The sequence below is a fragment of the Heterodontus francisci genome, chromosome 2 (assembly GCF_036365525.1).
Source record: "Heterodontus francisci isolate sHetFra1 chromosome 2, sHetFra1.hap1, whole genome shotgun sequence".
NCBI lineage: Eukaryota > Metazoa > Chordata > Chondrichthyes > Heterodontiformes > Heterodontidae > Heterodontus > Heterodontus francisci.
The window spans coordinates 96,693,297-96,718,954 of NC_090372.1; the positions used below are offsets into that span (position 1 = coordinate 96,693,297).

The 25,658-nt window shown below is 44.3% G+C and overlaps 1 protein-coding gene across 8 annotated transcripts in view; it reads right to left on the minus strand.

Moving 5' to 3' along the window:
- The window catches only part of LOC137345743 (ATP-dependent translocase ABCB1-like), a 155,003-nt gene extending 129,840 nt beyond the window's left edge, over positions 1–25,163 (minus strand). For 2 of the 8 annotated variants that reach the window (XM_068009006.1, XM_068009035.1), the window contains exons 1-5: positions 24,916–25,163; positions 21,711–21,867; positions 11,083–11,152; positions 10,781–10,972; positions 9,913–10,084 (exon numbers count right to left, since the gene is read on the minus strand). In XM_068009006.1, coding sequence (XP_067865107.1) covers positions 9,913–10,084; positions 10,781–10,972; positions 11,083–11,152; positions 21,711–21,867; positions 24,916–24,960 — 636 coding nt within the window. In that variant the 5' untranslated portion in view covers positions 24,961–25,163. Of the gene's footprint in view, positions 1–9,912; positions 10,085–10,375; positions 10,693–10,780; positions 10,973–11,082; positions 11,153–13,582; positions 13,627–21,710; positions 21,868–24,915 lie in introns of those variants that run through there. The other 6 variants (XM_068009042.1, XM_068009022.1, XM_068009017.1 and 3 more) reach the window with 5 other exon arrangements.
- Positions 25,164–25,658: the final 495 nt, after the last annotated feature.

Below are 25,658 nucleotides of genomic sequence, written 5' to 3' on the forward strand. Positions count from 1 at the left end.
AAGGCAGCTCACCACCACCTTCTCAAAGGCAATTAGGGATGGGCAATAAATGCTGGCTTACCCAGCGACGCCCTCAACGCAGGAACGAATAAAAATAGACTCTGTCCTTGACCCTTCTAAAACATCCTCCCTTTCCAGCACTGTAATGTTTTCCTTAATCAATACTGCTACCCTTCCTCCTTTTTTTCCTTCTCTATCTTTGCTGAACACCCTGTATCCAGGAACATTTCATATTGAGCCCAGTCTCCATTATTGCCACAACATCATATTCCCATGTGGCTATCTGAACCTGCAGCTCACCAACCTTATTCAGCACAATCCATGCGCAGTAAACCTAATTTAGACTTTATTACATTCCCTCTCACTCTGACCCCGCCTAGCCTTTCTATTTCCTACTCTCGTGCTATCTGTCCCCGACAAGTTTTGTACACTTTTGTCCTCTCTAATATTTCATCCTGGTTCCCATAGCCTTGCCAAGTTAGTTTAAACCCTCCCCAATAGCACTAGCAAATGACCCAAAAGGACATTGGTCCTGGCTCAGTTCAGGAGCAACCCATCCGGCCTGTACAGATCTCATCTCCCCAGAACATCTCCCAATGTCCCAGGAATCTAAAGCCCTTCCTCCTGCACCATCTCTCCAGCCATACATTCACTTGCTGTTTCCTTCTATTTCTATACCCACTAGCCCGTGGTACTGGGAGTAATTTAGGGATTACTACCTTTGAGGTCCTGCTCATCAGTTTCTTTCCTAACCTTCTCAAAGTTTCCTGCAGGATCTCATTCCTCTTTCTACCTATGTTGTTGGTACCGATATGGACCATGACTGCTAGCTGTTCATTCTCCCCGCTCAGAGTGCTCTGCAGCCATTCAGTGGCATCTTTGACCCTGGCACTAGGGAGGCAACATACTACCCTGGATTTGTGTTTGTAGGCACAGAAATGCCTATCTGTTCATCTAAATATCAAATCCCAACCACTATTGCTTCCCCAATCCTCCTGCAGCCACCCCCGCCCCATTTACAGCTGAGTCAGCCGTGATGCTGAGGACTTGACTCCGGCTGCACTCCCCAGAAGAACCATCACTCTCAACAGTATTCAGAATACTAGTTGGAGAGTGGGATGGACTCAGGGAACTCCTGCACTACCTGCCTGGTCCTCCTTGATTGCCTGATGGTGACTCATTCCACCTCTGACTGCATTGCCTTCAGCTGCGGGGTGATCACATATATAAGCATGTTATCCATGAAACTCTCAGCCTCATGGATGAGCAGTGACACCAGGTGCTGCTCGAGCTCTGAAACCTGGAGCTCGAACTGCTGCAGCTGACAACACTTCCTGCACATGCTGTTGTCCAAGACATGAGGCGTGTCCTGAAGTTCCCACATGGAACAAAATGTGTTCTCCACACGTCTGAGCTGTCCTGCCATCCTCTATTTATTAGACTATTAAACTTACGACTTAAATAAATAAAGACCCAGCTGCTACTCACCAATCAGCTGCTTCCCTTGTGCTGATGTCACTTTATTTTATAGGGAGGTTAAATGAAATGTTTTTATTTAACTCCTATTTTCTAAATATGTTAGATGTTAATTTACCAAAAAATTCAGAATTCTTTAGTGTCACTATCCCTTGTTATTTAATTTTAACTTTATCCCTTAGATCTGATTAATTAATTCAGCACTGATTGTAATGTTATCATAAATTAAAATATTGGCTTTAGTTTTTAATATTTGTACTAATTAATCAATCAAGTTTTACTTTATTGTTGTTTAATTTAGATTAATTGAACAGCTTAGCAGTATAGTCACCCCACATGACTCCGTGACCAGTAACATCGTTTGCATTTTATCCTCCCATTTGGTTCAGACTGACAGATCACAGCTTGCTTCCCTCTGGGCCTGCTTCAACATTCTTAAAGGCACATCTCCTGTGCTTTGCTGCTCTGCTGCTATATTTAAAAGCTCCTCTCTCCCACTATGCTTTGCTTCTCTGCCACTGCTTCCCATGCTGTTTGTAAAGGCTTCTCTCTCTTGCTGTGCCAGTGTTTCCTGCGCTGTTTTTAAAGGCTTTTATCCTCTGCCTATGCTTTGCTGCTACCAGTATTTCCTGAACTGTTTATGAAGGCTCGTCTCTCCACTGTCCTTTGCTGCTGCCACTGCTTTCCATGCTTTTTTTTGCTCTGCCCTTAAATTTTGTAACCACTATGGTGAGATTTGAATTCACACCAGCAGATCAGGAATTCAAGTCTCTGCATTTCTATCCTAATAACATAACCACTCTGCTATCACACCCTGTGCCCTAGAAGTGGTACCATCAGCTAATAAGTGGGAACACAGTTTGGTTTCATGGAGTTGAACCAGATTTTTGTGTGTAAAATAACATGGCTCGACCTGAACCTATAATCTGCTGATAACCTCATGGTTCTCACCAAAGTCAGATACCTTATCCATTAGGCCTCACAGTCAGCTGTATTTTATTTTCCCTCTTCCAGGAGCGGTGGCGGGTGAAAAAAAAAAGCGGCCTGCACGTGTGGGTCGTGTGCTGCCATGGCGCGCGATCTAACGCACGTTGGGCTCATTATAATATGCAGGGCGGCCGAACCCCCCCCCCCACCCCAATCACATGGCAGGGGTAGCCTTGGAAATGCTGTCGACGGCGTTGCCTGTTTCTGCGCAGGCACTGGCGCCATTTTTAAAGGGCTGCGTCACCTGCGTTGACAGATGACAGTTGACCCCGTTCCCCCCAACCACACCAAAAATAAATGTTTGGCCCATTCCCCACCACTTCCCCGCCCAAAACACTGAAATTGCTGAGTTGTCCCCTTCTCCCACCAACTGCACAAACTGCAGAGGTCATCCCTGCCCCACCACACTAAAAATGCAGCACTGACCCCCGCAACGCTACCCCCGCACCCCACCGACCATGACACTAAAAGTGCTCTGATACCCCCGCACCCCACATCGGTGGCGCCAGCTTTTCCTGGATGGGAATATGAAGGCGCGTGAGTGCCGCCCGTCGCATTGAAGATCCGGATCCGAAGGGAAGATCGCAGGGAACTGGATTTAAATGTATGCATAGAGTTTATTTAAATATTTAACGTCTGGTCCTGTCGCCGAGCACAGGGGAGCTGCCACGGAGCCTCGTCACCACCGGGAAGATCGGGCCCGGCAATCCCGGCGTTGGGCTCCATGGTAGGCCACTGCCATTGCAATCTTCTAGCCTCCCCCCCACCCCAGAGCCTGATGTCAGGAGCTGAACAAAATACAGCCCAGTCACTGCAAAATAGTGTCATAAGATCTTTTACATTCACATGAGAGAGCAGACAGGACCTCAGTTTTAACGTCTCATCTGAAAGATGATACCTCTGACAGTGCAACACTCCTCAGTACTGCACTGGAGTGTCAGCCTATGTTTTTGTGTTCAAATCCTGGCATGGGATTTGACAGGGTTTATACTGTATTGAAGATCAGTTTTAAAATTACATTAAAGCAATCACTAGCTGCTGCAGAACATGTATATTTTGGTCAAGTAAATTAAGTTGAATGTAGTTTTACACCACTATCTGCTATAATTGACATGGCGATTACAATGTGCATCAAATACAATTAATTAATTTCAGTTTAATGTTCTTTGGTTTAATAAAAATGTTATTTTTGCTTGAAATGGTTACAGCAAATATTGACTGTAAAATGTGTTCAATATAATGCACCTATCTATTTTTCTATCTACAAGAACACACATTGAAGATTGAACCCTTTTATTGGGTTTATCATCGAAACAGTTTATAATATTCAATGGGTGAACCATGAAGAGAGTTTTCCTCCTCATAATTGATGGATCCACCATGTTCCATTTGCATTTGCTATTTTTATTTCATATCTACTGAAGCTAAAGCTTTTTCCCCTCTTTGTTTAGTTACTTCTCATTGTTTTGTTGTGCATGGACCTGCCTGTGTTTCTTTACCGCCACCAAATATTTGAACATTTGCCCTTTTTATGGCTGGATGATCGCACTGATGGGGCCTAATTTTGACTTTGAATCTTGCTGAAGAAAGAGACGGTCATGAAGACCCCACCTGCCACGAATGAGGCATATTAATTTCGTCATATGAACATTAATTTTAAACTGTTACTGGAATGAAGAAATGACTTGTATAAAGAGATCGGCAGTGGCTGGAAAACATTTGCATACTAAGAGGCAGTGCCTGAAGACTATACAATGGCTCCTTGATCCAATTAACCCAAATGGATTTTGATCACCAGACAGTGAATGTGTAAGAAAGCCAGCATTCCAGGGTATCTGCTAAGATAGAGAATCCACAAATGCAGGAGTTTGCTATAACAGCTAGTCACATGACTAACCTGCTGACCCAGGTTTTGTGTGCTCACAGCACAGTTTGGGTCAGATTGCAACTGAACTTGGAAGAACAGAGCCTCTCTCCTGACTAGCGCTCTCTCTCTCTCTCCCACAAATCTCGGGATCCACTGAAGTCATTTAAACCTCAAGAGAGAAAAGACTCCTACATCGAAACAAGTTTTAAAGCGTGCACTGGGCCCCAACGAAACGGCAAGACTTACTGGCAATCAAAGACTCTACAGCGAATTCAAAAGAACTGTAAATAAATCCCAGCTATTACCTCAAACTTTTCCCCTTTATTCTTTCTTCTTTTCTGTCTCTATCTGCGTGTGTGCTTATTACGCATGCATGCTAGCATGGTCGTGTCACATATTCGTAGTTGCTAACCGAATTAGAGTTTAAGGTTAATAAACTTCCACCTTTCTTGTTTAAATCTAAGAAAACCTGTCTGGTTGATCTCTTTTCCTTACAATTGGAGAGCAGTGAACAAGGACTCACTGAGGGGGAGCTAAAAACACAATGTTTTAAAAATTAAACCCTGTTACGGTCAAACCAGGAAAAGGCTGAGAGGGAACTCCGATAGCGCTTTCTCACCTGGTCTTAACAGAAATTTGGGGGCTAGTGTCTCAGATTTGACCCACAGACAAACGTGAAATTGGAAATGGGGAGCCAAATTGATCCCAAACGAAAAGAGAAAAGATTTCAATACAGGTTTTCTTGTGGTTGTGTGTGCTAGAATACTAACATGTCTGTGACTGAAGTCAGTAACTCCCCAAGCCGGGGTGAAGTAACTTGGGATAAGTTAAAACCACTGTCTATGGAGGAGTTGAGGGAAATGGCTGAGCAGTGTGTGATCATTGTACATGACAAGGCTAGGAAGTCTGAACTCCTAAGACTAGTGGCCAACCATTTTCCCCTTTAATCTGAAGAAGCAGAAACAGGGTTCGAAATAGAATCCAACAGGGTATTGCTAGCAAAGATACAATTGGAACAGAGGAAACTTGAATTTGAAGAAAGAGAAAGAGAGAGACAGGTGAGAGAGAATGAGAGAGCCTTCCAGAAGGTACATGAAGAAAGAGAGAGAGACAGGAGAAAGAAAGAGAGGAGAGAGAAAGAATGAACTTTTCAGAAGGAACGTGAAGAGAAAGCAAGAGAGAGAAAGAGAAAGATCCTTCCAGAAGGAATGCAGAGAGAGGGGAGACAGCTTCAGTTAACAATGGGGTGGGTGGGGAGTGGGGGGGAGGCGACAAAGTAACCCCAGTGAAAGCATGGCCAATATGGAGGATCACAATTCAGGGCTGGGTACAGAATTGTTAAAATTTTCCCAATTGATTCCAAAATTCAATGAGGGAGACGCAGAAGCATTTTTTGTATCTTTTGAAAAACTTGCAAGGCAGCTAAAGTGGTCAGCTGAGACTTGGACTCTGCTGCTACAAAGTAAGCTAACTGGAAAAGCCCATGAGCTTTATTCCCTGTTGCTAGATGAGAGTCCATCAAATTATGAACTGACAAAAAATGCTATCCTATTGCCAAAAGTTTAGAACCCTCAAGAAGCAAGCTGATCAAACTTACATGGTGTTTGAGAGAAATAATCAGCTGGCTTTTGACTAGTGGCTGATGGTTGTTAAAGTGCAGTCCAGCTATGAAAATCTGAGGTAATTTTCCTCGAGGCATTTAAAAACTCTTACCCACTCTCCATAAGACAGATGTAGAGGAACAGAAGGTTCATAGAGCCTGGCCAGCCGCAGTTCTGGCTGATGAGTTTGCTCTCACTTATAAGTTGGTTCCCCAGGGGAAAACCTTTCCTAGTCATGCCCACAAAGAGGGCGGCACAGTGGCGCAGTGGTTAGCACCGCAGCCTCACAGCTCCAGGGACCCGGGTTCAATTCTGGGTACTGCCTGTGTGGAGTTTGCAAGTTCTCCCTGTGTCTGCGTGGGTTTCCTCCGGGTGCTCCGGTTTCCTCCCACATGCCAAAGACTTGCAGGTTGATAGGTTAATTGGCCATTATAAATTGCCCCTAGTATAGGAAGGTGGTAGGGAAATATAGGGACAGGTGGGGATATGGGATTAGTGTAGGATTAGTATAAATGGGTGGTTGATGGTCGGCACAGACTCGGTGGGCCGAAGGGCCTGTTACAGTGCTGTATCTCTAAACTAAACTAAACTAAACAAATCTGAAAAGGACAAAGGGTGGGAAGCTGATAGAAGCCCAAGCAGTCCTGGGAGAGAAGGAAAAGCAGGAGACACAGGGGGCCCTCCTCCAGCCAAAAAGGAAGGTGCTGTAAATAGGAGTGAGACCCGGAGACCTGTGTGTTTCCATTGTAATAAAGCAGGGCATCTAAGAGCTGACAGCTGGAAATTAAAGGGAAAACCTGTAGGGGAGGGCACACCCGCTCAGTGAAGATGAGACCCTGATGAAAAGCACAGCTGAACAAGCTGTGGCTTTAACTGGAGTAATAATAAGACCCAAGGAGCCTACTGCTACAAGTGCAGGAAAATTTAATAGGATTCCTGAAGGATATCAGGATTTTGTGTCTGAAGGGAGAGTAACCTCATATCCCTCAAGTGGGGCCAGCAAGCCCATAGTAATTCTCAGGGACACAGGGGTCACTAGATCCCTTTTACTGGGAAAAGGCCTGATCTTTCCCCCAGAGAGAGTGCAGTGAACACCAGAATGGTGGTGAATGGTATTGGAGGGCAGTCTATGCCTGCACCTTTACGTCGGCTGCACTTAGAGTGCAACCCAGTTTTGGGACCGATGTCCGTAGGGATTGTCCCTAGTTTGCCTGTGGATGGGGTTGACCAGCTCCTAGGTAATGATCTAGCGGGGATGAAGGTGTAGCTTCCCCAGTAGTGAAAGAGAGACCACAGGTGGTCAGAGAGACAGGGCAGTGGCAGGAGACGGTCCCCTGCAGTTTCCCTGAATGTGTAGTGAATCAGGCCATGATCAAACCAGCCCTCCCAGAGGAGACTGAATTGGCACTGCAGGCAGAGGACCATGAGGACTCTCTGTCTGAGACTTTCTTTGGAAAGTTAGAAGACCTAGGGAATGAATTAAATGGATCTTCCCTAGCTGAGGCTCAGCGAGCTGACCCAGTATTGAGAGAGTTAGCACAGGCTGCTCAGCCTGAAATTGAAGCAGAGGGAGTCCCTGACTGCTACTATTTAAAGAATGAGGTACTGATGAGGAAGTGGAGTTCTCCTCACAAACCTGAGAGTAAGGAGTAGACAGTGGTTCACCAGTAAGTGGTGCCGCAGAGGTACCGGGTAGAAATATTAAGATTGACCCATGAGATTACAATGGCTGTGTATGTCGGTATACGAAAAAACAAAGCCTGCAAAAGACAGCAGTTTGACTGGCCAAAACTCCACAAAGATGTGTGGAATACTGTATAGGTTTCCACATGTGCTAGGTTGAGGGGAAACCCCACTCTACAGTGAAATCTGCATCCCAAAGTCCTGTATCGGTGTTTGGAGGACCCTCCAGCAGAGGGCTGGTGAACTGGAAGGCACCCCTGCCAAGAACTAAAGGGGACAGACAGGCACAAGGCTGGCAAAAGGTTAGAGAGGAAAGGGGAAAAAGGGACAAAAAGGACAGGTCAAAGGAATTCCTGGAGGATTCCCAGATGAAAACCCCTACTGTCCAGTCAGCCAACCCCAAAATATTGGCAAAATTAGATCCAACATCCTCCTATGTAAATGCAGACAGCAGAAGCACCCCACCAGAGTTGCTAACAGCATTTACAGGAACCTGCAGGAGACAAAGAAAGTCCTCATGAGGCTAAAGAAACAGTGAGGGTGATGCCTCACCGAGTCGAAGTGCCGCAGGGGTGTGCAGTAGAGTCTGAACAAAAACCTGCAAGCAGATGACAAAGGGAAGATTAGCAAAGAATCCACCCCATAGTCAGCAGAAAAGGGAAGAAACCAACCCCTAAGGTGGAAAGCCCTTGCATGGCTCATCAAAGCACTGAAAGAGAGTTCAGATGGAACCACCCACAGCCGATGCCCATGAGCAGAACTCCAACTTAGGGATAATTAAGTCTAACCCTCCTCCTGCAGACATCAACAGGAACAAAGACACTCTAAGCAGTCCTGGAAATGTGCAAACTGAAAAACTTCCCCAAAAACCACATGTTTACTGGGATGCCAAAAAGGGCAGTTTAAAGCGCAGGCGGTAACAATTTTTAGGATTTCTGAATGAATGAGAGAGATGCATGTGGGTTTTCCTGTACCTACTTTTCTCTCTTATCCCTTTAAATGAAAGTCTCTTCAAAAAATGGCATTTCATTCCATTGGATGTGTAGGTGTCATGTCGACCCTACCTGCCACAAATGAGCATATTAATTTTGTCATATGAACATTAATTTTAAACTGTTACTGGATTGAAGAAATGACTTATTTAAAGATATCAGTAGTGGCTGGAAAACATTCGCATACAAAGAGACAGTTCCTGGAGATAATAGAACGACACCCTTATCCAATTAACCCAAATGGATTTTGATCACCAGACATTGAATCTGTAAGAAAGCCAACATTCCAGGGTGTCTGCTGAGATGGAGAATCCACAAATGCAGGAGTTTGTTAAAACAGCTAGTCACATGACTAATCTGCTGGCCCAGATTTTGTTTGAACTTTTCACAGCACAATTTGGGTCAGATTGCAACTGAACTTGGAAGAAAAGAGCCTCGCTCCTGACTAGCGCTCTCTCTGTCTCCCTCTCACAGATCTCCGGATCCACTGAAGTCATTTAAACCTCAAGAGAGAAAATACTCCTACATCGAAACAAGGTTTAAAGTGTACACTGGGCCCCAAGTAAACGACAAGATTTACTGGCAATCAAAGACTCTACAGAAAACTCAAAGGACCGTAAACAAATCCCAGCTATTGCCTCAAACGTTTCCCCTTTATTCTTTCTGCTTTTCTGTCTCTATCAACGTGAGCATTTATATGCATGCTAGCGTGGTCGTGTCGCATATTCGTATTCGTTAACCAAATTAGAACTTAAGGTTAATAAACTTCCACACCTTTCTTGTTTAAATCTAAGAAAACCTGTCTGGTTGATTTCTTTCTCATTACAATTGGAGAGCAGTGAACAAGGATTCACTGAGGGGGAGCTAAAAACACGGTGTTTTAAAAAGTAAACCCAGTTACGGTCAAACTAGGCAAAGGCTGAGCCCCCTTTCTCACCTGGTCGTCACAAGACATGCTGTCAAAGCTTTTCGTCTTGCACTCATCAGGTCAGACGCAAGACTGCCAAATTTCAAAGGGAACAACAATTTATATTGCATGTGAATAGGTTGCTGATTAGTTGGCAAGTCGACTCTGAATAGTTGAGGCGTTGCCATGGTGATTGCACCAGGAACTGTTGTCCTCCATGTTTCTGTTTAATTCAAAGTATCCAATGACTCAACCTGGTTCCCATCCTCCTGCCAAGTCAGTTTAAACCCTCCCCAACAGCACTATTTTCTAATAATATTACACCTTTAATAGCAGACTGGGCCCTTTTTCTTTCTATACATGTATTCTACTTTTTGAAAAGATATGTTATGCTTATACCTTTGTCCATGCTGCTACTGAGACCATGATGAGGGGAGAGACTGCAATTATGACCAATGTAAGCTTCCATCCATGGAGAAATCCAATTATAAATCCTGCTACAAAAGTGCTAAATAACTGCACAAATATGCTGCACTTATCCCCGAGACCCCCTTTGATGGTGTTTATATCTCTGTTAATATAAAAGAAACAGAATTATGTACTCTGCCATCAATTTTATTTCCTAAAATTGACAATGTCACATAAAGCAATACGATGAATATAATGACTTTCAATAGTAACACAAAATTATTATGCTACGAAGGAATTCTTGTATAACAATTGGTTTGCATACTGACAGCTTTCAATGACCCTCCAGGATGATATGTGACAGCTGTGCCAATGATATGTTTGTAGACTGTCAGTAAAAATTGTCAATCCCTCCTACTATACAGCTATCAAATACGTTTAACTCATATCTTACCAGCAAACTCCAACAGATTGGTTGTACAACTTCCATGCTGATCACCAAAGGCCCACTTTTGTTACCTCTAGACATGACTGTGGTTTCAGGAAAAGCAGTGAAATATAAGCGTTATCCAGCATGCTTCCAGAGATAAGCAACATAGGCAATAACCAGGGGGAACTAAGTAGTGATTGCAAATAATGTACAAATAGCTAAAGGTGAAGCAGAAAGGGATGTGGGCATCAGATTACTGTGGGACAGCAATAAAGAAAGCCACCAATGCTGAAATATATTGCTAGATAAGTTTCAAGAAACAGGCAGTTCTGTAACTTGAAGCCATCTGACCTAGGCATATATGTTGTAATCTGTTACAATATTGGGTCACCATAAACAGCAACTGGATTTTAAAGCTCAATTACTTACTCTGTCAGTCTTGTGTTTAGTTCTCCTATTTGGTTTGAGTCAAACCAGGCCATCTCTTGATGAAGAATTGCATGGAAAAACTTTTGCCGTATTCTTCCTGTTTGTCTTGTGGCAGAAAGTAAAAACATACAGACGTGTAAGCTGCCTAAAATCAGGACAGCACATCCAAGCCCTGTAAAGAAGAGTGCAAACCTGTAGAAAAAGACAGCTATGTGTTAAAATTGTGGGTTCTGGGTAACATGAACTGTAGATGCAGACAATCACTGTGGTAAATTTATTTCACTGTTCAATAATATAGTTACCGTGTCATGTCAGCTTCCAAATCCAGTCCAGGTATTTCAAAACACGCATCTGTTGAACTGTTGTTAAATGCTGTTAAGACCAATGGAATATATGCATGTTAACTAAATGTTTAAAATTATATGCAAATATTAAAAGGGCAAATAAGTTGTTCTACGTAGCACTAACTCAGACAGATCAGAAAAGTCTTAGCTTTAATCTGTGGTCTGATCGCAGACAGGGCAGTGGTGAAGTTGCTATTATTGACCTCTGCACCCCAGGTAAAGGAGGGTAAATATCAACCAAGGTTCCTGCTTTGTAGATATCCAATGAATGTTGCTACAATGTGTTTAAATATGGAGAAAGCCTACGACGGTTTAGTTGCCCCATAACATCCACTATTCAGGCTCACACATGAACAATGATTATTTGGACAAAATGCCTGTGAACTGCCAGCCTCCAGCAGGAGTCACGACTTTCAGGAGAGGGGAGGAGAAAATTCAGGAGAAATGAAGGTCGGGTCTCGAGGGAAGAGGAAAAAAAATGATCTTGTCTGGGGTGAGGGGACGGCGGGGACAGGATGTCATACAAACACGTGCTACACCAAATGATGATTTTTTTTAACCCATCGACTGGAAACCTGAATTTTTTTTTAAGCCACTACTAGCAGCTAAAATGGCCACTGAAATTTGCATCAAAATCCCTTGCATCCAACTACATTGAGAGGGAGTTGAATTATCTGGATAGTCCCCTTCAGAACTATGACTTGAGAAGTTTGGAGTGCTTCACCTGGCTAGTCCCCATTAACAAGACATTAAAGGCAATCTTGGGACATTAAACTGGTGGAGACAGACCACTCAAAGGTAATCACTTGAACACTTGGGACCATGATGGAGAGAAGGGAAGTCCTAGACATGAACTAATTAAATTGCAAGAGGAAATACACATTGAGCCATCATGTGAAGGCCCACCATCTATGTATTTTAATCTGGGGGGTTTTCTCTCTGCAGCAGACCAGCAACTGACACTGATCAGAAGAGACCCAAGTGGGGACCCTCTCTCTTTCTCTCCCTCCAGTCCACCTGGTAAGTTTCAAACCGTGCCTGCTGGCCGTAACGACCTAAGCCCATCACTGCACAGACAGAGACCCCATGACGGAACTCATCCACAGTGCTGTGTTCCAGGAAGACTGCTAAATCCGCTAGCCACATCTGAGAGCCAGAAGCCTCAAGACCACCGAGTTCATCCAGAAGAAACCGAGTTACCAAACTCCACAGACTGTATACCCTTTTTATTGGTTCAGACGCTAATCCAACCAATCTAACCTTCCCCACTCTGTAACCTATTTGTGTGTGCATGTAACCCTTGAATGTATGTGTGTGTGTGTGTGTGTGTGTGTGTGTATGAAAGTTGCAGCGTAGCTTATTATTTTACATTAGATTGCGAACCATTTCCTTTGTTAAGCTAAAGAAAACCTGTTTGATTGGTTCTTTGATAATAATAGCACATAAATAGTGAAACACTCACTGAATTGGCAATTACATTCACTTTTAAAAAGAAATAAATCATTTTGGGATCAATCAAGGAGGGCGAAGACCCTTCCTCACCTGATTGTAACAGAAATTTGAAGGCTTTTTTCCATGATCAACCCAAAGATAAACGAGATATTAGAAGTGGGAAACCAAATTGATCCCTGGCAGAAATTTAAAACTTTAATGCAGCCTATTTGTTGTAGAGTGCTAAAATTTCCACAATCAAGGCCAGTACCTTCCCACAACAGAGTGAAGTAACTTGGGACAGTTAAAAGCCCTGCCTGTTGAAGAGTTAAGGAATATAGCTAGGCATTTAGAGATTACTATTTGTCCAAAAGCTGGAAAGTCTGAAATCCTAAAACTTGAGGCCAATTATTTTGAACTTGAAACTGAAGAGCCAGAGACAGGTTTGGAGTCTGAAACAGAGAGTAACATTAGCTAAGATAAAACCAGACCAGCAGAGACTAGTGTTAGAATTCCAGAGGGAGAAGGAGGAGAGAGAGTATCAGGAAAGAGAAAAAGAGCTTTCCAAAGGGAGTTAAGGCAGCTCGAGCTAACTAGGGAAAAGCCCAATGCACCCAGTGAAGACACCGCTAGTGAGGGAACTACCTCTGGCTCAGGACCAAGTGCTGAGCTCTTAACGTTCTCCCAATTGTTACCAAAGTTCAATGAGGGGGATGTGAGAGCATTTTGATCTCTTTTGAAAAGCTTGCAAAACAGTTGAAGTCGCCAGCAGAAGGTTGGACTCTGTTACTGCAAAACAAATTCAGGGGAAAACCCTTGAGGTTTATTCTCTGTTGACTGATGAGAGTTCTTCAGACAATGAGATGTCCAAAAATTTTACCCTGAGTGCATATGAGCTGGTACTGGAGGTTTACTGCCAAAAATTCCGAACCCTCCGAAAGCAGCCTGAACAAACTTACACTGAGTTCAAAACAGTTAAGCAACTCGTTTTTGACCAATGAATACAGGTGTTTAAGATAGAACCCACCTATGAAAACCTCAGAGAGGTGATCCTTCTTCAGGAGTTCAAAAACTCACTTCCCCTTTCCATTAAAACTCATGTGGAGGAACAAAAGGTTCCTAAAGCCGGGCATGCTGCAATCCTGATGAACAAATAAAGGTTTGTCCACAAGCCCTTGGCCCAAGGGAAACCCTTCCCTAATCACTGCCAAAAACCTGAAAAGGAAATAAGATGGGAGGGTGATAGGAGCCTGAACAGCCATGGGCAAGAAGGGAAAGCTGGAAATACAGGGGGCCTTCCTCAGACCAAATAGGAAGGTGCTGAGAACAGGAGTGATGCCCAAAATCCTGTGTGTTTCCATTGTAACAAGGCAGGTCACCGATGAGCCGACTGCTGGAAGTTATGGGGAAAACCCGTAGGATTAATCAGGGTACACCAGACCAGTGCAGGAAAAGGGGACCTGATGGAAAGCACAGCAGACCAGGCTGTGGCTTTACATGCAGCAGTAAAACCCAGTAAACATACCGTTGTCAGGGCGGGAGAACTTAACAAAATCCCTGAGATTTACCAGGATTTTGTGTCCAGAAGAAAAGTGAGCCCATATCCCTCGAGTGAGGCAAGTAAATCTATAGTTATACTTAGGGATACAGGAGTCACCCAATCCCTTCTGCTGGGCAAAGACATGACCTTTCCCATCGAGAGTGCGTTGAATGCTAGAGTATTGGTAAACGGTATCAGGGCGAGGTATATGACCATACCTTTAAATCGGGTGCACATGGTGTGCAACCTTCTTTCATGACTGGTAACCATGGGGATTTTCCCTAGTTTACCTGTGAACAGGGTCGACTTGCTCCTGTGCAATGATCTGGCGGGGCAAAGGTGGTAGCCTCCCCAATGGTTTTAAAGAAACTGAAAAAGGTCAGGGAGACAGAGCAGTTACAGGAGAAGAGTTCCAGCATTTTCCCTGACTGGGTGATCTCCCGATTCATGGCCAAACAAGCTCCGTCAGAGGAGGCTGAACTGTCACTGCAGACAGGTGACTCTACTGTCTGGTTATCTGAAACCTTCTTTGGGAAGTTAGAGGATCCAAAGTCTGGGTTGAACAGGTCTTCCTTGGTTGAGGCTCAGCAAGCTGACCCAGTGTTAAAAACATTAGCACGGACTGTCCAAACTGAAGCTGAAGCAGAGGGAGTTCCAGAGTTTAAAGAATGAGGTGCTGATAAGGAAGTGGAGTCCTTCTCATAGACCTGCAGACAAAGAGTGGACAGTGGTGCCGCCAAGGTACCACAGCAAAATTTTGAGAATAGCCCAAGATCTTCCAATGGCTGGACATGTTGGTGTACAAAAATCCCAAGCCCACATAAGACAGCATTTTTACTGGCCATAACTCCATGAGGATGTGGTGGAGCTCTTGTAAAACTTGCCACATGTGCCAGGTTGTGGGGAAGCCTCAACTGCAATAAAACCTGCACCCCTAATTCCCATACCGACTTTTGGGGAACTGTTCAGCAGAGCGCTGGTGGATTGTGTGGGGCCCCTGCCGAAAATAAAAGGGGGCTACCAGTATCTTCTCACCATTGTGGATGTGGCTATCTGATTCCCAGAGGCCAGCCCCCTAAGCATTATCTCTGCCAAGGCAGTGGTGGGGGGGCTAACCCAACTCTTCACCCAATATGGCATGCCTGTCGATATCCAGTCAGATAAGGGCACGAATTTCATTTCTGATATTTTTCAAAAGGTCATGGGAAATCTGGGCATAACTGAGCTAAATTCCTCAGCCAACCACCCACAGTCACAAGGGGCTTTGGAATGGTACACCAAACCATAAAGACGATGATGAGGACATACTGCTATGAGTACCCCCATGACTGGCACAAAGAGCTGGAATTTCTCCTGTTTGCAACCAAGGACTCACCCAATGAGTCCACAGACTTTAGTACCTTTGAATTAGTTTGTGGACACGAGGTGAAAGGTCCTCTAAAACTAATGAAGGAGAAGTTTTTGGGACACAGCAATGAGCCTTCCATGTTAGACTACATCTCCATGTTCACGAGAGCAGTAGCTCAGGAACACCTAAAAACCTTCCAGACAGCTAAGAAGAGGCAGGCGGATAAACATGCCAATGCCTGAACATTTCGGCCTAGAGACCATCGGCTGGATTTTACCAGACCCCGATGTCGGGGGTCGTGGCAAGGGGGCCTGGAAAATACCTCCAGGAGAGGCCCGCCACAGGTCTCCACGTCAGGAAGCCCCGCCCCATATTACCAGCGGTGGCGAGGCCTCGTAGCAGCACCCCAACCCCCCCCCCCCCCCCACCGCCACTCTGCAATGGAAACTTTATTTAAATGTTTAAATAAATGTTAATTAATGACTAAGTACTTAGCTTGTCACGAAGGCCGGCCTGCTCCAATATTCTGGCCGGTTGCCGCAACTCCCGTGCCTTCAGATCTCCGTTCAGAGATCTGAAGTGGAACACTGGTGCGGGGGGTGGGGTGGGGGGAGGAGTTAAGTTTTCAGGGCAGGAGGGGAGTGAGTGGAGAAAACTCTTCTGATTGGTGGAGGGGATGGTGGGAAGGGTTTGTAGGTCAAAGTGAATAAAGTTCGGAGGGGAAAATTCAGGATCGGAAAATTAATTTTTTGTGTAGAAAAGGGCAATCAATAAAGTCTTCAGTCATTGGGGGGTGAGGCTTGAATCGTTTATTACATTTTGCATGTTACATTTTTATTGCCTGTGTCCACAAAAAATTAAAATTACATGCAAGGGCTTATTGCCCTTTAAAAATGGTGCCAGTGCCAGGGACAGATCGCCCACCCCTCTACGTCATCAGGGGCGGGCGGTCTGCCCCAGACATGTAAATGAGCTGCTGCACGAAATACCGCAGCAGCTCCATGGGGCAAAACCCGCACGTGCGCCCCGCCACTTTTGAAGCTTGCTGCGTTCCGATCCATGTGTTAGTACTACTCCCAATACAGGTTGAACCGCTGAAAGCCTGGTTCAGTGGATATATAGAGTAATAAAGAGAATTGGCAGGGTGAATTATTTAATTGACACCCCAGACTGTAGGAAAAAGCAAAGGCTGTACCACATTAATATGTTCAAGCAGTCCACAGCTGGGAAGGGGACAAATAAGCACAGGTCTGTTAGGCAGTCAGGAGGGAGGAGGACAAAAGGGACAATGAGGATAAGTTAGAGGGAGGCCTGGACGATTCCTAAATCAAATCCCCTACTGTCTGGTTAGCTAACACTGACATGTTAGGAAAGTAGACACAGTGCTCTCCTATTTAAATGCAGAACAGAGAGGAGACCTAACAAGGCTACTCACAATGTTTAAAGAGATCTGCAGGGACAAACCAGGGTGCACAACCCTAAATCTACACAATGTGGATTTAGCAGAGACCCCACCCATAAAACAAAACCCCTATCACCTAGGTCCCAGGAAACTGACCCCTGTTTGGAAGGAAATTCAATACATGTTGGAGCACAAGCTGATTGAGCCCAGCCAGAGCAGCTGGAGTTCCCCTGTTGTGCTCATGCCCAAGCCCAATGGCTCAACATTGATTACAGGAAGGTTAATGCAATGACCAGAGCTGACTCCTACCCAATTCCCCGCCTGGAAGACTCTCTTGATAGATTAGGAATCACCTACACAACCAAAATTGACTTGTTAAAAGGATACCGGCAGGTTCCCTTAACACCCTGAGCTAAAGAGATCTCAGCTTTCGTCAGCCCAGATGGTTTATTCCAATGCTGATTGATGCCCTTTGGATGAAGAAATGCTCCAGTCACCTTACAAAGGCTGATGAACCAGGTTGTGGCTGGACTACCCATCTGTGTAGTGTATTAGTATACAGTGACACCTGGTTGGGGGACGGGGGGGGGGGGGGGGGGCTACCTACACCCGTTAGAAGCCGTCTTATGAAGCTTACAATTTGCTGACCTCGTAGTAAATCTCGCAAAGAGTGAGTTCGCGAAAGCTCAAGTAACCTACCTGTTGTGAGTCAAGGGCGAGTGCTGCCCAGAGCAGTGAAGCTACTGGTGCTGATGGATTTTCCCATCCCCACAATAAAACAGGAATTAATGCAATTTTTAGGGATGTGTGGGTTTTACCTCAGGTTTGTCCGAAACATCAGCATGATAGCTGCCTCACTGACAGACTTAATACAGAAAGAAGCAAATATAGAGTGGTCAGGGAGGTGCCAAACAGCTTTCGAGAGGTTAAAAGCCATCTTAAACAATGAACAAGTGCTGGCAGCTCCAAACTTTAATAACCATTTAAAGTGGCAACTGATGCTTATGACCTAGGCGTAGGTGCCGTTCTGCCCCAAGATGTTGAGTCAGGCATTGAGAGACCAGTTGGGTATTTCTCCAAAAAATTAAACTGACACCAAAAGGAAGAGGAAGCTCTGGGACTGTTGCAGGCTCTCAAGCACTTTGAGGCCTATGTCCAAAATGAATATGGGGGGCCAGAGTCTATACTGATCACAATCCTCAAACATTTGTGGAGAAATTCAAAATCCAGAATGCAAGGCTATAGTGATGGAGCCTACTTTTGTAACCCTACCACTTGAAAATTACCCACATTGCAGGAAAAAACAATGTGATAGCTGATGCTTTATCCAGAGTCTGACTCAACACTGAATCATCCCAGATGAAAACTAAACCAGAGCATAGCTATGGCAGTGTGAGATTGAGGAATGAGTGTTTGAGGATGAATGTGTGTGTACACTTTTTTTTTAAAATATGACATTATAATGAAATGCTCCTGTCGTCACATTTCATGTGCGGAGGTGTCACAAACATGTGCTACACTGAATGATGATTTTTTAAATCCATTGGCTGGAAACCTGAATTAATTTTTTTTTTTAAGTGACTGCTAGCAGCTAAAATGGCCACCAATATTTTGCACCAAAATCCCTTGCATTCCACTGCATTTGAAGCAAGTCGAATTATCTGGCTAGTCCCCTCCAGAACAATGATTTGAGAAGTTTGCCATGCCTCACCTGTATAGTCCCCATTAACAAGACATTAAAGGCAATCTTGGGACATTAAACTGGTGGAGACAGACCACTCAAAGGTAATCACTTGAATAATGGGACCCTGATGGAGAGAAGGGAAGTCCTAGACATGAACTAATTAAGTTGCAAGAGGAAATACACATTGAGCCATCATGTGACAGGCCCATCATCTGTGTGTTTTAAGCTGGCCTTTTTTTGTCTCTGCAGCAGACACGCGTCTGACACTGATCAGAAGAGACCCAAGTGGGGACTCTCTCTCACGCCCTCCAGTCCACCTGGTAAGTTTCAAACCCTGCCAGCTGACCCTAACCACCTAAGCCCACCACTGCGGCAGACAGAGACCCCATAAGGGAACCCATCCACATTGCTGTTTTCCAGGAGGACCACTGAATCTGCTGGCCACATTTATAAGCCGGAAGCCTCAGGAGCACTAAATTCATCCGGAAGACAACCGAGTCACCAAACTCCACAGACTGTGCACCCCTTTTTATTGAAAGCAAAATACTGCAGATGCTGGAAATCTGAAATAAAAACAAGAAATGCTGGAAACGCTCAGCAGGTCTGGCAGCATCTGTGGAGAGAGAAGCAGAGTTAACATTTCAGGTCAGTGACCCTTCTTCAGAACTGGCAAATATTAGAAATGTAAAAGGTTATAAGCAAGTAAAGTGGGGGTGGGGCAAGAGATAACAAAGGAGAAGGTGTAGATAGGACAAGGTCACAGAATAGCTGACCAGAAGGTCATGGAGCAAAGATATGTTAATGGTGTGTTGAAAGACAAAGCATTAGTACAGAAAGGGTGTTAACAGACTGAAAATTGAAAATTGCAGTGAGTAACTCACCTTCGGACTCCCCAAAGCCTGTCCACCATCTACAAGGCACAAGTCAGGAGTGTGATGGGATACTCTCTACTTGCCTGGATGGGTTCTGCTCCAACAGCACTCAAGAAGCTCAACACCATCCAGGATAAAGCATCCTGCTTGATCGGCATCCCATCCACCACCTTAAACGTTCACTCCATCCACCACCGGTGCATAGTAGCAGACGTGTGTACCATTTACACGATGCACTGCACCAACTCAGCAAGGTTCCTTCAACAACAGCTTCCAAACCAGTGACCTCTGCCACCGAAAAGAACAAGGGCAGCAGACGCATGGGAGGACCACCACCTGCAAGATCCCCTCCAAATCACATACCATCCTGACTTGGAACTATATCACCATTCCTTCACTGCTGCTGGGTCAAAATCCTGGAATCCCATCACTAACAGCCACAGCACTGTGGGTGTACCTATGCCACATAGATTGCAGTGGTTCACGAAGGCAGCTCACCACCACCTTCTCAAGGGCAACTAGAGATAGGCAATAAATGCTGGCCTTACCAGCGACGCTCACATCCCATGAATGAATTTAAAAAAAAAACTATGGGCTGTAAATACAAGATAGTTAGGTTTGAAATGTTAACTGTTTTTCTCTCCACAGATGCTGCCTGACTTGTTGAGTATTTCCAGCATTTTCTCTTTTTGTTTGTTCTTTTTGTTTTGCAGGTTCCATTGAAAAGATGATAAAATGAAGACTGACCTGTAAAGCACACTTCTTTATGGAAATGTGTGCTATCTCTGTCGAAGGTGACAAACCTCACTACAGCTTATCTAGAAAGATCCAGTGGCAAAACAAAATTCACGTCAGTGGCCAATTTAACTGCTACAAACAATGCTATTCTTCTCATTAGAGTGGGCTGCAGGTCTTCAGCCTGCAACTGGACTAACTCTCCCCCAGGGCTCAGAAAGGAAAGCATAGCCATCTGAGGGGCTGACGACCAAAGACTTATAAGGAAGGCCTTCAAGATTTGTAAGCCTCGTGAAGCAGGCATCACCTTGTTAGAAAAAAAACCTCCTGTGATGCTGAACTATAGGTTCCTCCAATCCAGCCTCATTATCCTATTCTGCATGAGACAGGAAAAGATAGATTCTTAGTGGCAAATCCATTACTACAGCCCAAAAATTAACATTCACCAGTACTCGCTGTAAATGGCAGAAGTCTTCAGAGAAGCTGGAAAGCATCAAACAGCAAAATCAACGTCCAGGCAAAATTTCGCATGGCTTTAGGTTTATCAACTAAGATGATCTCCTCAAAGCAGCATCACCTCAGTGATACCAATGTTGCTTATATAGCAAATATCATGACTCATTTGCATGTGGTGGAGCAGGCTCCAGATGGACAGCACTGAGGTGCAATTTATTGGGGGCGTATTTTGACATTAGGTCTTACTGCCCCAGTTAACTTATTTTTATGTCCCAAAACTCCTTTAGAAAGGAAAATCTGGTTCCAAATTTTTGCAGCCAAAACTTTCCATAAGGTCACATTTTTTGCTTCATCTCACTCCCTCTTGCATATTTTTTCCTCTTCCCTGAACATAGAACAGTACAGCACAGTACAGGCCCTTTGGCCCACGATGTTGTGCCAACCCTTTAACCTACTCTAAGATCAAACTACCTACATAGCCTTCATTCTACTATCATCCATGTACCTATCTTAAATGTCCCTAATGTATCTGCTTCTACTACCACCGCTGGCAGTGCATTCCACGCACCCACCACTCTCTGTGTAAAGAACCTACCTCTGACATCTCCTCTAAACCTTCCTCCAATCACCTTAAAATTATGCCCCCTGGTGATAGCCCTTTCCGCCCTGGGAAAAAGTCTCTGGCTATTTTGCAGTGAGAAACAATAAACGTCTGATTCAAAACCAAATGAGTCTAAAATGGAACAGAAGCCATTGAATATTTGCTGGGAGATGTAAGAAAGAAATATGTTTTTATATTGGTTTTAATACAGAATGAAGATAGGACAGCTAATGTAGCAATTATCATTAAACTACATGAGTAAATCTAAATTGGTTTGAACTGTATACTTGCACTTATCTTTGATCATAGTGGTACTCCAGGACAAAAGCAAAAGTGCAAAAAGAGCAAAGATAGCAAGCAAAGGTTGTTAAGAGAACAGGTTATTGACCAGGACATGAAGCCCCCTATGACTGTATATTGAAGAATCTGTTTGATCGCCTAAGGGTGATAAGCTGCCCAACACAGTAATAATTTGATTATGTTTTACTGATTGATACACCAAAGAGCAGTGCAGTACCTGCATTAGAGATGTTAGGGAAGATTCCACTTCTAACAAAACTGTCAGTCATCTGTCCAAAGATAATGATCATCAAAGGCAAAGCGATTCCATGTAATATTGCACAGATCAGTCCTATTGTTATCATTAGGATGTCCAATCGATCAGCAAAGCGAAACTATAAATAATATTCCTCATAAGTTGATACAACCATATCAAATAGCAAAGGACAGAAATACTACAAACATATTATTCTGAGCTCAATTTTGATTACAATGGTTATTAACTGTTATCAGCTTTTGTTTTAAACTAGTACTGCTACTTAAAAGATTTTTTTTGAGAAGGAATTTTATTTATTATATTGAATGACATCTGGATGTAAGGAGTGCATGTCAGGAAGTTATTATACACAATATTCATTCAATTACCAAACCCATCCAAATAACCAATGATAGCTCTCAATGCAATGTTATGACATTCCTTCTCCTGTGTTAAAAAACAGAATTGCTAGCAATACCTATGTGTTTTTATATTGAAAATCACATATTTTTTAAAGTAGTTCCAATATTATTTTGTATATTTTTACAGTCAGATGATGTTTGTGTGAAATGGAGACTGAATCAACTTCTGCAATGTTCCAAAGATGCAGCTATGCACTCTTCTCTCTCCATTAGATGGCCAGTCTAATGTTAATGCAGAGAAAAAGAGTGCATCAGACACTAAGCAGGGCTGACATGTTTGGATTTGTCTGATAAAGCATGTTTCATTCCTTTTTACTTTACAGGATTACCTGTTATGGCAACCCTTCTACTGTCCAAATTACCAAGACTCCTCTGGGACAACATTATCCAGGGTGGTGCAGTTGCCAAGTGCCACTGATGCCAAATGTGAATGGCAGCCACAGGCAGCATTTAGGCTGGGATTAACATTTTTGGGCTGTATTCAGCCCAGCTATACAGGCCAGAAAGATGCTCTAGGCATTGCTGTCAAGTCTGCACCTTCCTCAATAACAGAAAAAGTTCCAACCAAACTGACAAAAGTGCAAACATGATTTTGTACTCATCACACATGTACAACATTTAAATAGGCATTGTTTCCTGGAGGAAATCAGATACTTTGCTTTCTCAGATGCCAGAAATTTCAGCTCCACAAAGTTGGAAAATATATCAAGTAGTACACCATCATTCCTTTTGTTATTTAATTTCTGATGCCTTCCGCCCTATCACAGACCGTCCCTTTTGTTCTTTCTTTGCCTCCTGCCTTTGTACTTGCTTCAAACCTGTCACATCTCTATCTTTTTCCACTTCTGATGAATGGTCATTAACTTTAAATGTTGGTTGGAATTTTACGCTCACCCTGGGAGCAGGATGGAAGCGGGAGGAGCGTAAAATTGAGTGGGAAGCAAGAGGTGCCGTTCCCCTCGCCTACCCACCCCCGCTGCCATTTGACTAGCAACAGGGAAGGTTGAAAACGGCCCACCCGCCCCAGGCCAATTGAGGCCCTTAGATGGCCAATTAGTTGCTATTTAAGGGCCTCCTCCCGCCGCCACTGGTATTTTACCAGTGGTGGTCAGCAACTTCAGCGCCTAGTAATACCAGATGGTCTCCTTGCGGGCCCAGTGAGGGTGCGGGTGGCCGTCCTAATCGGGCACCCCATATCCCACAGAGGCCCGTCCCAGCAGCACAAGGCACCCCCAATGAAGCAACTCCCCTCGCCCTCCCGAATGATCCCCAACCCCTTCACCAGGGCCCAGCCAGTTGTCTCTGGCTAGGCCTGAAACCCCACTCACCTTTATGGAGGCCGACATCCATGGTCCTCTTCTGGGTGGGTGCAGTTCCAGCAGTGGCCACCATTCCTGGTGGCACTGCTGGGATTGAGGAGCTGCCAGCCATCTGACTGGCCAGCAGCTCTTGTAAGTGGGACTTCCTGCCTCAGAGGGACAGAAGTCCCCCCAAGGCCACACAAAATCGTTGCATGGCATCCAGGGCCAGTGGAGGCGGGCTCGCCGTGACTTTTATGCCAATGGGCAGGGCCTCTGCTCCCATGTAAAATTCTGACCATTAACTCTGTTTCTCTCTCCACAGATACTGCCCAACCTGCTGAGTATCTCTTGCATTTTCTGTATTTATTTCAAATTTCCAGCATTCGCAGTATTTTGATTTTGTATAACATCACGTATATTTGGAGAACAAAATGTACATCTATATATTTAATCAAGAATGAAATAAGAAAATTTAAGTACCATGAACACTAAGCAAGAATCCCTTAAATCTGTCCTTGGCTTCTCCTCTTCCTCAAATACATGCTGTCCTTGGTGATATAAGGTCAGATTCTACATGTGCATTAACAATGCCCATCCCTACCTCTGTGCCATCCTTCTTGACCCGTCCACTGACTGAGATTGTCCAAATTTCCTTCAGTTAAATATTGGGAAGACTGAAGTCATCATCTTCAGCCCCCATTACAAATTCCACACTCCTACTGCTAATTCCATCCCCATCTCCAGCCACTATCTCAGGATGGCTTTGATTGTTCACAACCTCAGCATCCTGTTCAACCCCAATTTTAGCTTCTGATCCCATATTCTCTACACGACCTCTGTAAAATCACTTGCTTCTGCCTCATCCATGCCACTGTCATGTCCAGACTCGACTATTCTAATGCTCTTCTCGCTAACATCACATCCTCCATAAGCTTTAGCTCATTCAAAATTCTGCTGCCTGTATTCCATCCCACACCAAGTTTTTCTCACCCATTTCCCATTTTCACTGGCCTACATTTGCTCCAGGCCTCCAATGCCTTAAATTTAATTACTCTTTCCATCTTTAAATCACTCATAGCCTTTCCGTTCCCTATCTCTGTAACCTCCTCCAGTCTTACAATCTTGCCCTCTATGAACTCTGCACTCCTGTCTCTGGCAGCTTATCCATCTCACCTCCTTCAGCTCATTATTGGTGGCCATGCCTTCAACAGCCAAGGCCCCACGGTCTTGAATTCTCTCCCTAATCCTCTACACTTCCCTCTTCTCTTTTAAGAGCTTCTTTAAAATCCAACTCTTTGATATAGCTCATGATTACCCATCCTGATATCTTTGGCTTGGTGTCTATTTTTCTTAGTGGACCTCTCTGAAGTGCCTTAGGTTGTTTTTTATGTTAAAAGTGCGAAGAAAAAAACAGTAAGCTGCGTATATGTTTTACATATAAAGGGCTGGATTTTGTATTCCTACCGTCGGAAGCGGCAGCAGGCGTGGAACATGGCGACCATCTCCCATGGGACCTGCACCGTTGCACTGACGCGATTACGCAGCGGGCAGCCATTTTACATATCCACTGGAGCAGCCCCCCAATCATGTTGCGATGTAGCCTCGGAGACACCGTTCACAGTGATACCTGTTGAAGGAGCAGGTGCCAGTGCATTTTTAAAAGGCTGCCAGCTCTGCAAACAGTACACAGTAATGCAGAGTTCATTCCTTCAACCACAGCCATCAAAGTGCAGAGTTCACCTCTTCCTTATATTTTAATTTATGCTAACATGCGATTTAAATATGCTAAGTCAGGTCCCATTGCAGAGCGGCAGAGGCACCGCCATAGAGCTTTTCTGCCGCCGGGAAGATCGGGTCTGTCCATCCCGGCGTCGGGTTCCATGATCGTTGCTGCTGCTCTGATTTTCCAGCCCACCCACCATGGAACCCAACATCAGGCAGAGAACAAAATCCAGCCCTTAGATCATATTAGTGGTGCTATTTGTATCAAAGGCTCAAAACACTTCAATACAAGCAAGACATGGATATAAACGTGGGTTGTTTGGCAATAACCTCCTTACATGGATATTGTTACATAGGAAATTCATGAAAGATTGCTGTTACTGAATTAGAAAACTCTTTTCGAACAAAAGTAGTGTTTGAGCAACAAGAAATAAGAAAAGTTCAAGTTCACAATTTCAATGCATCCACTTGATAGTTAATTTTGT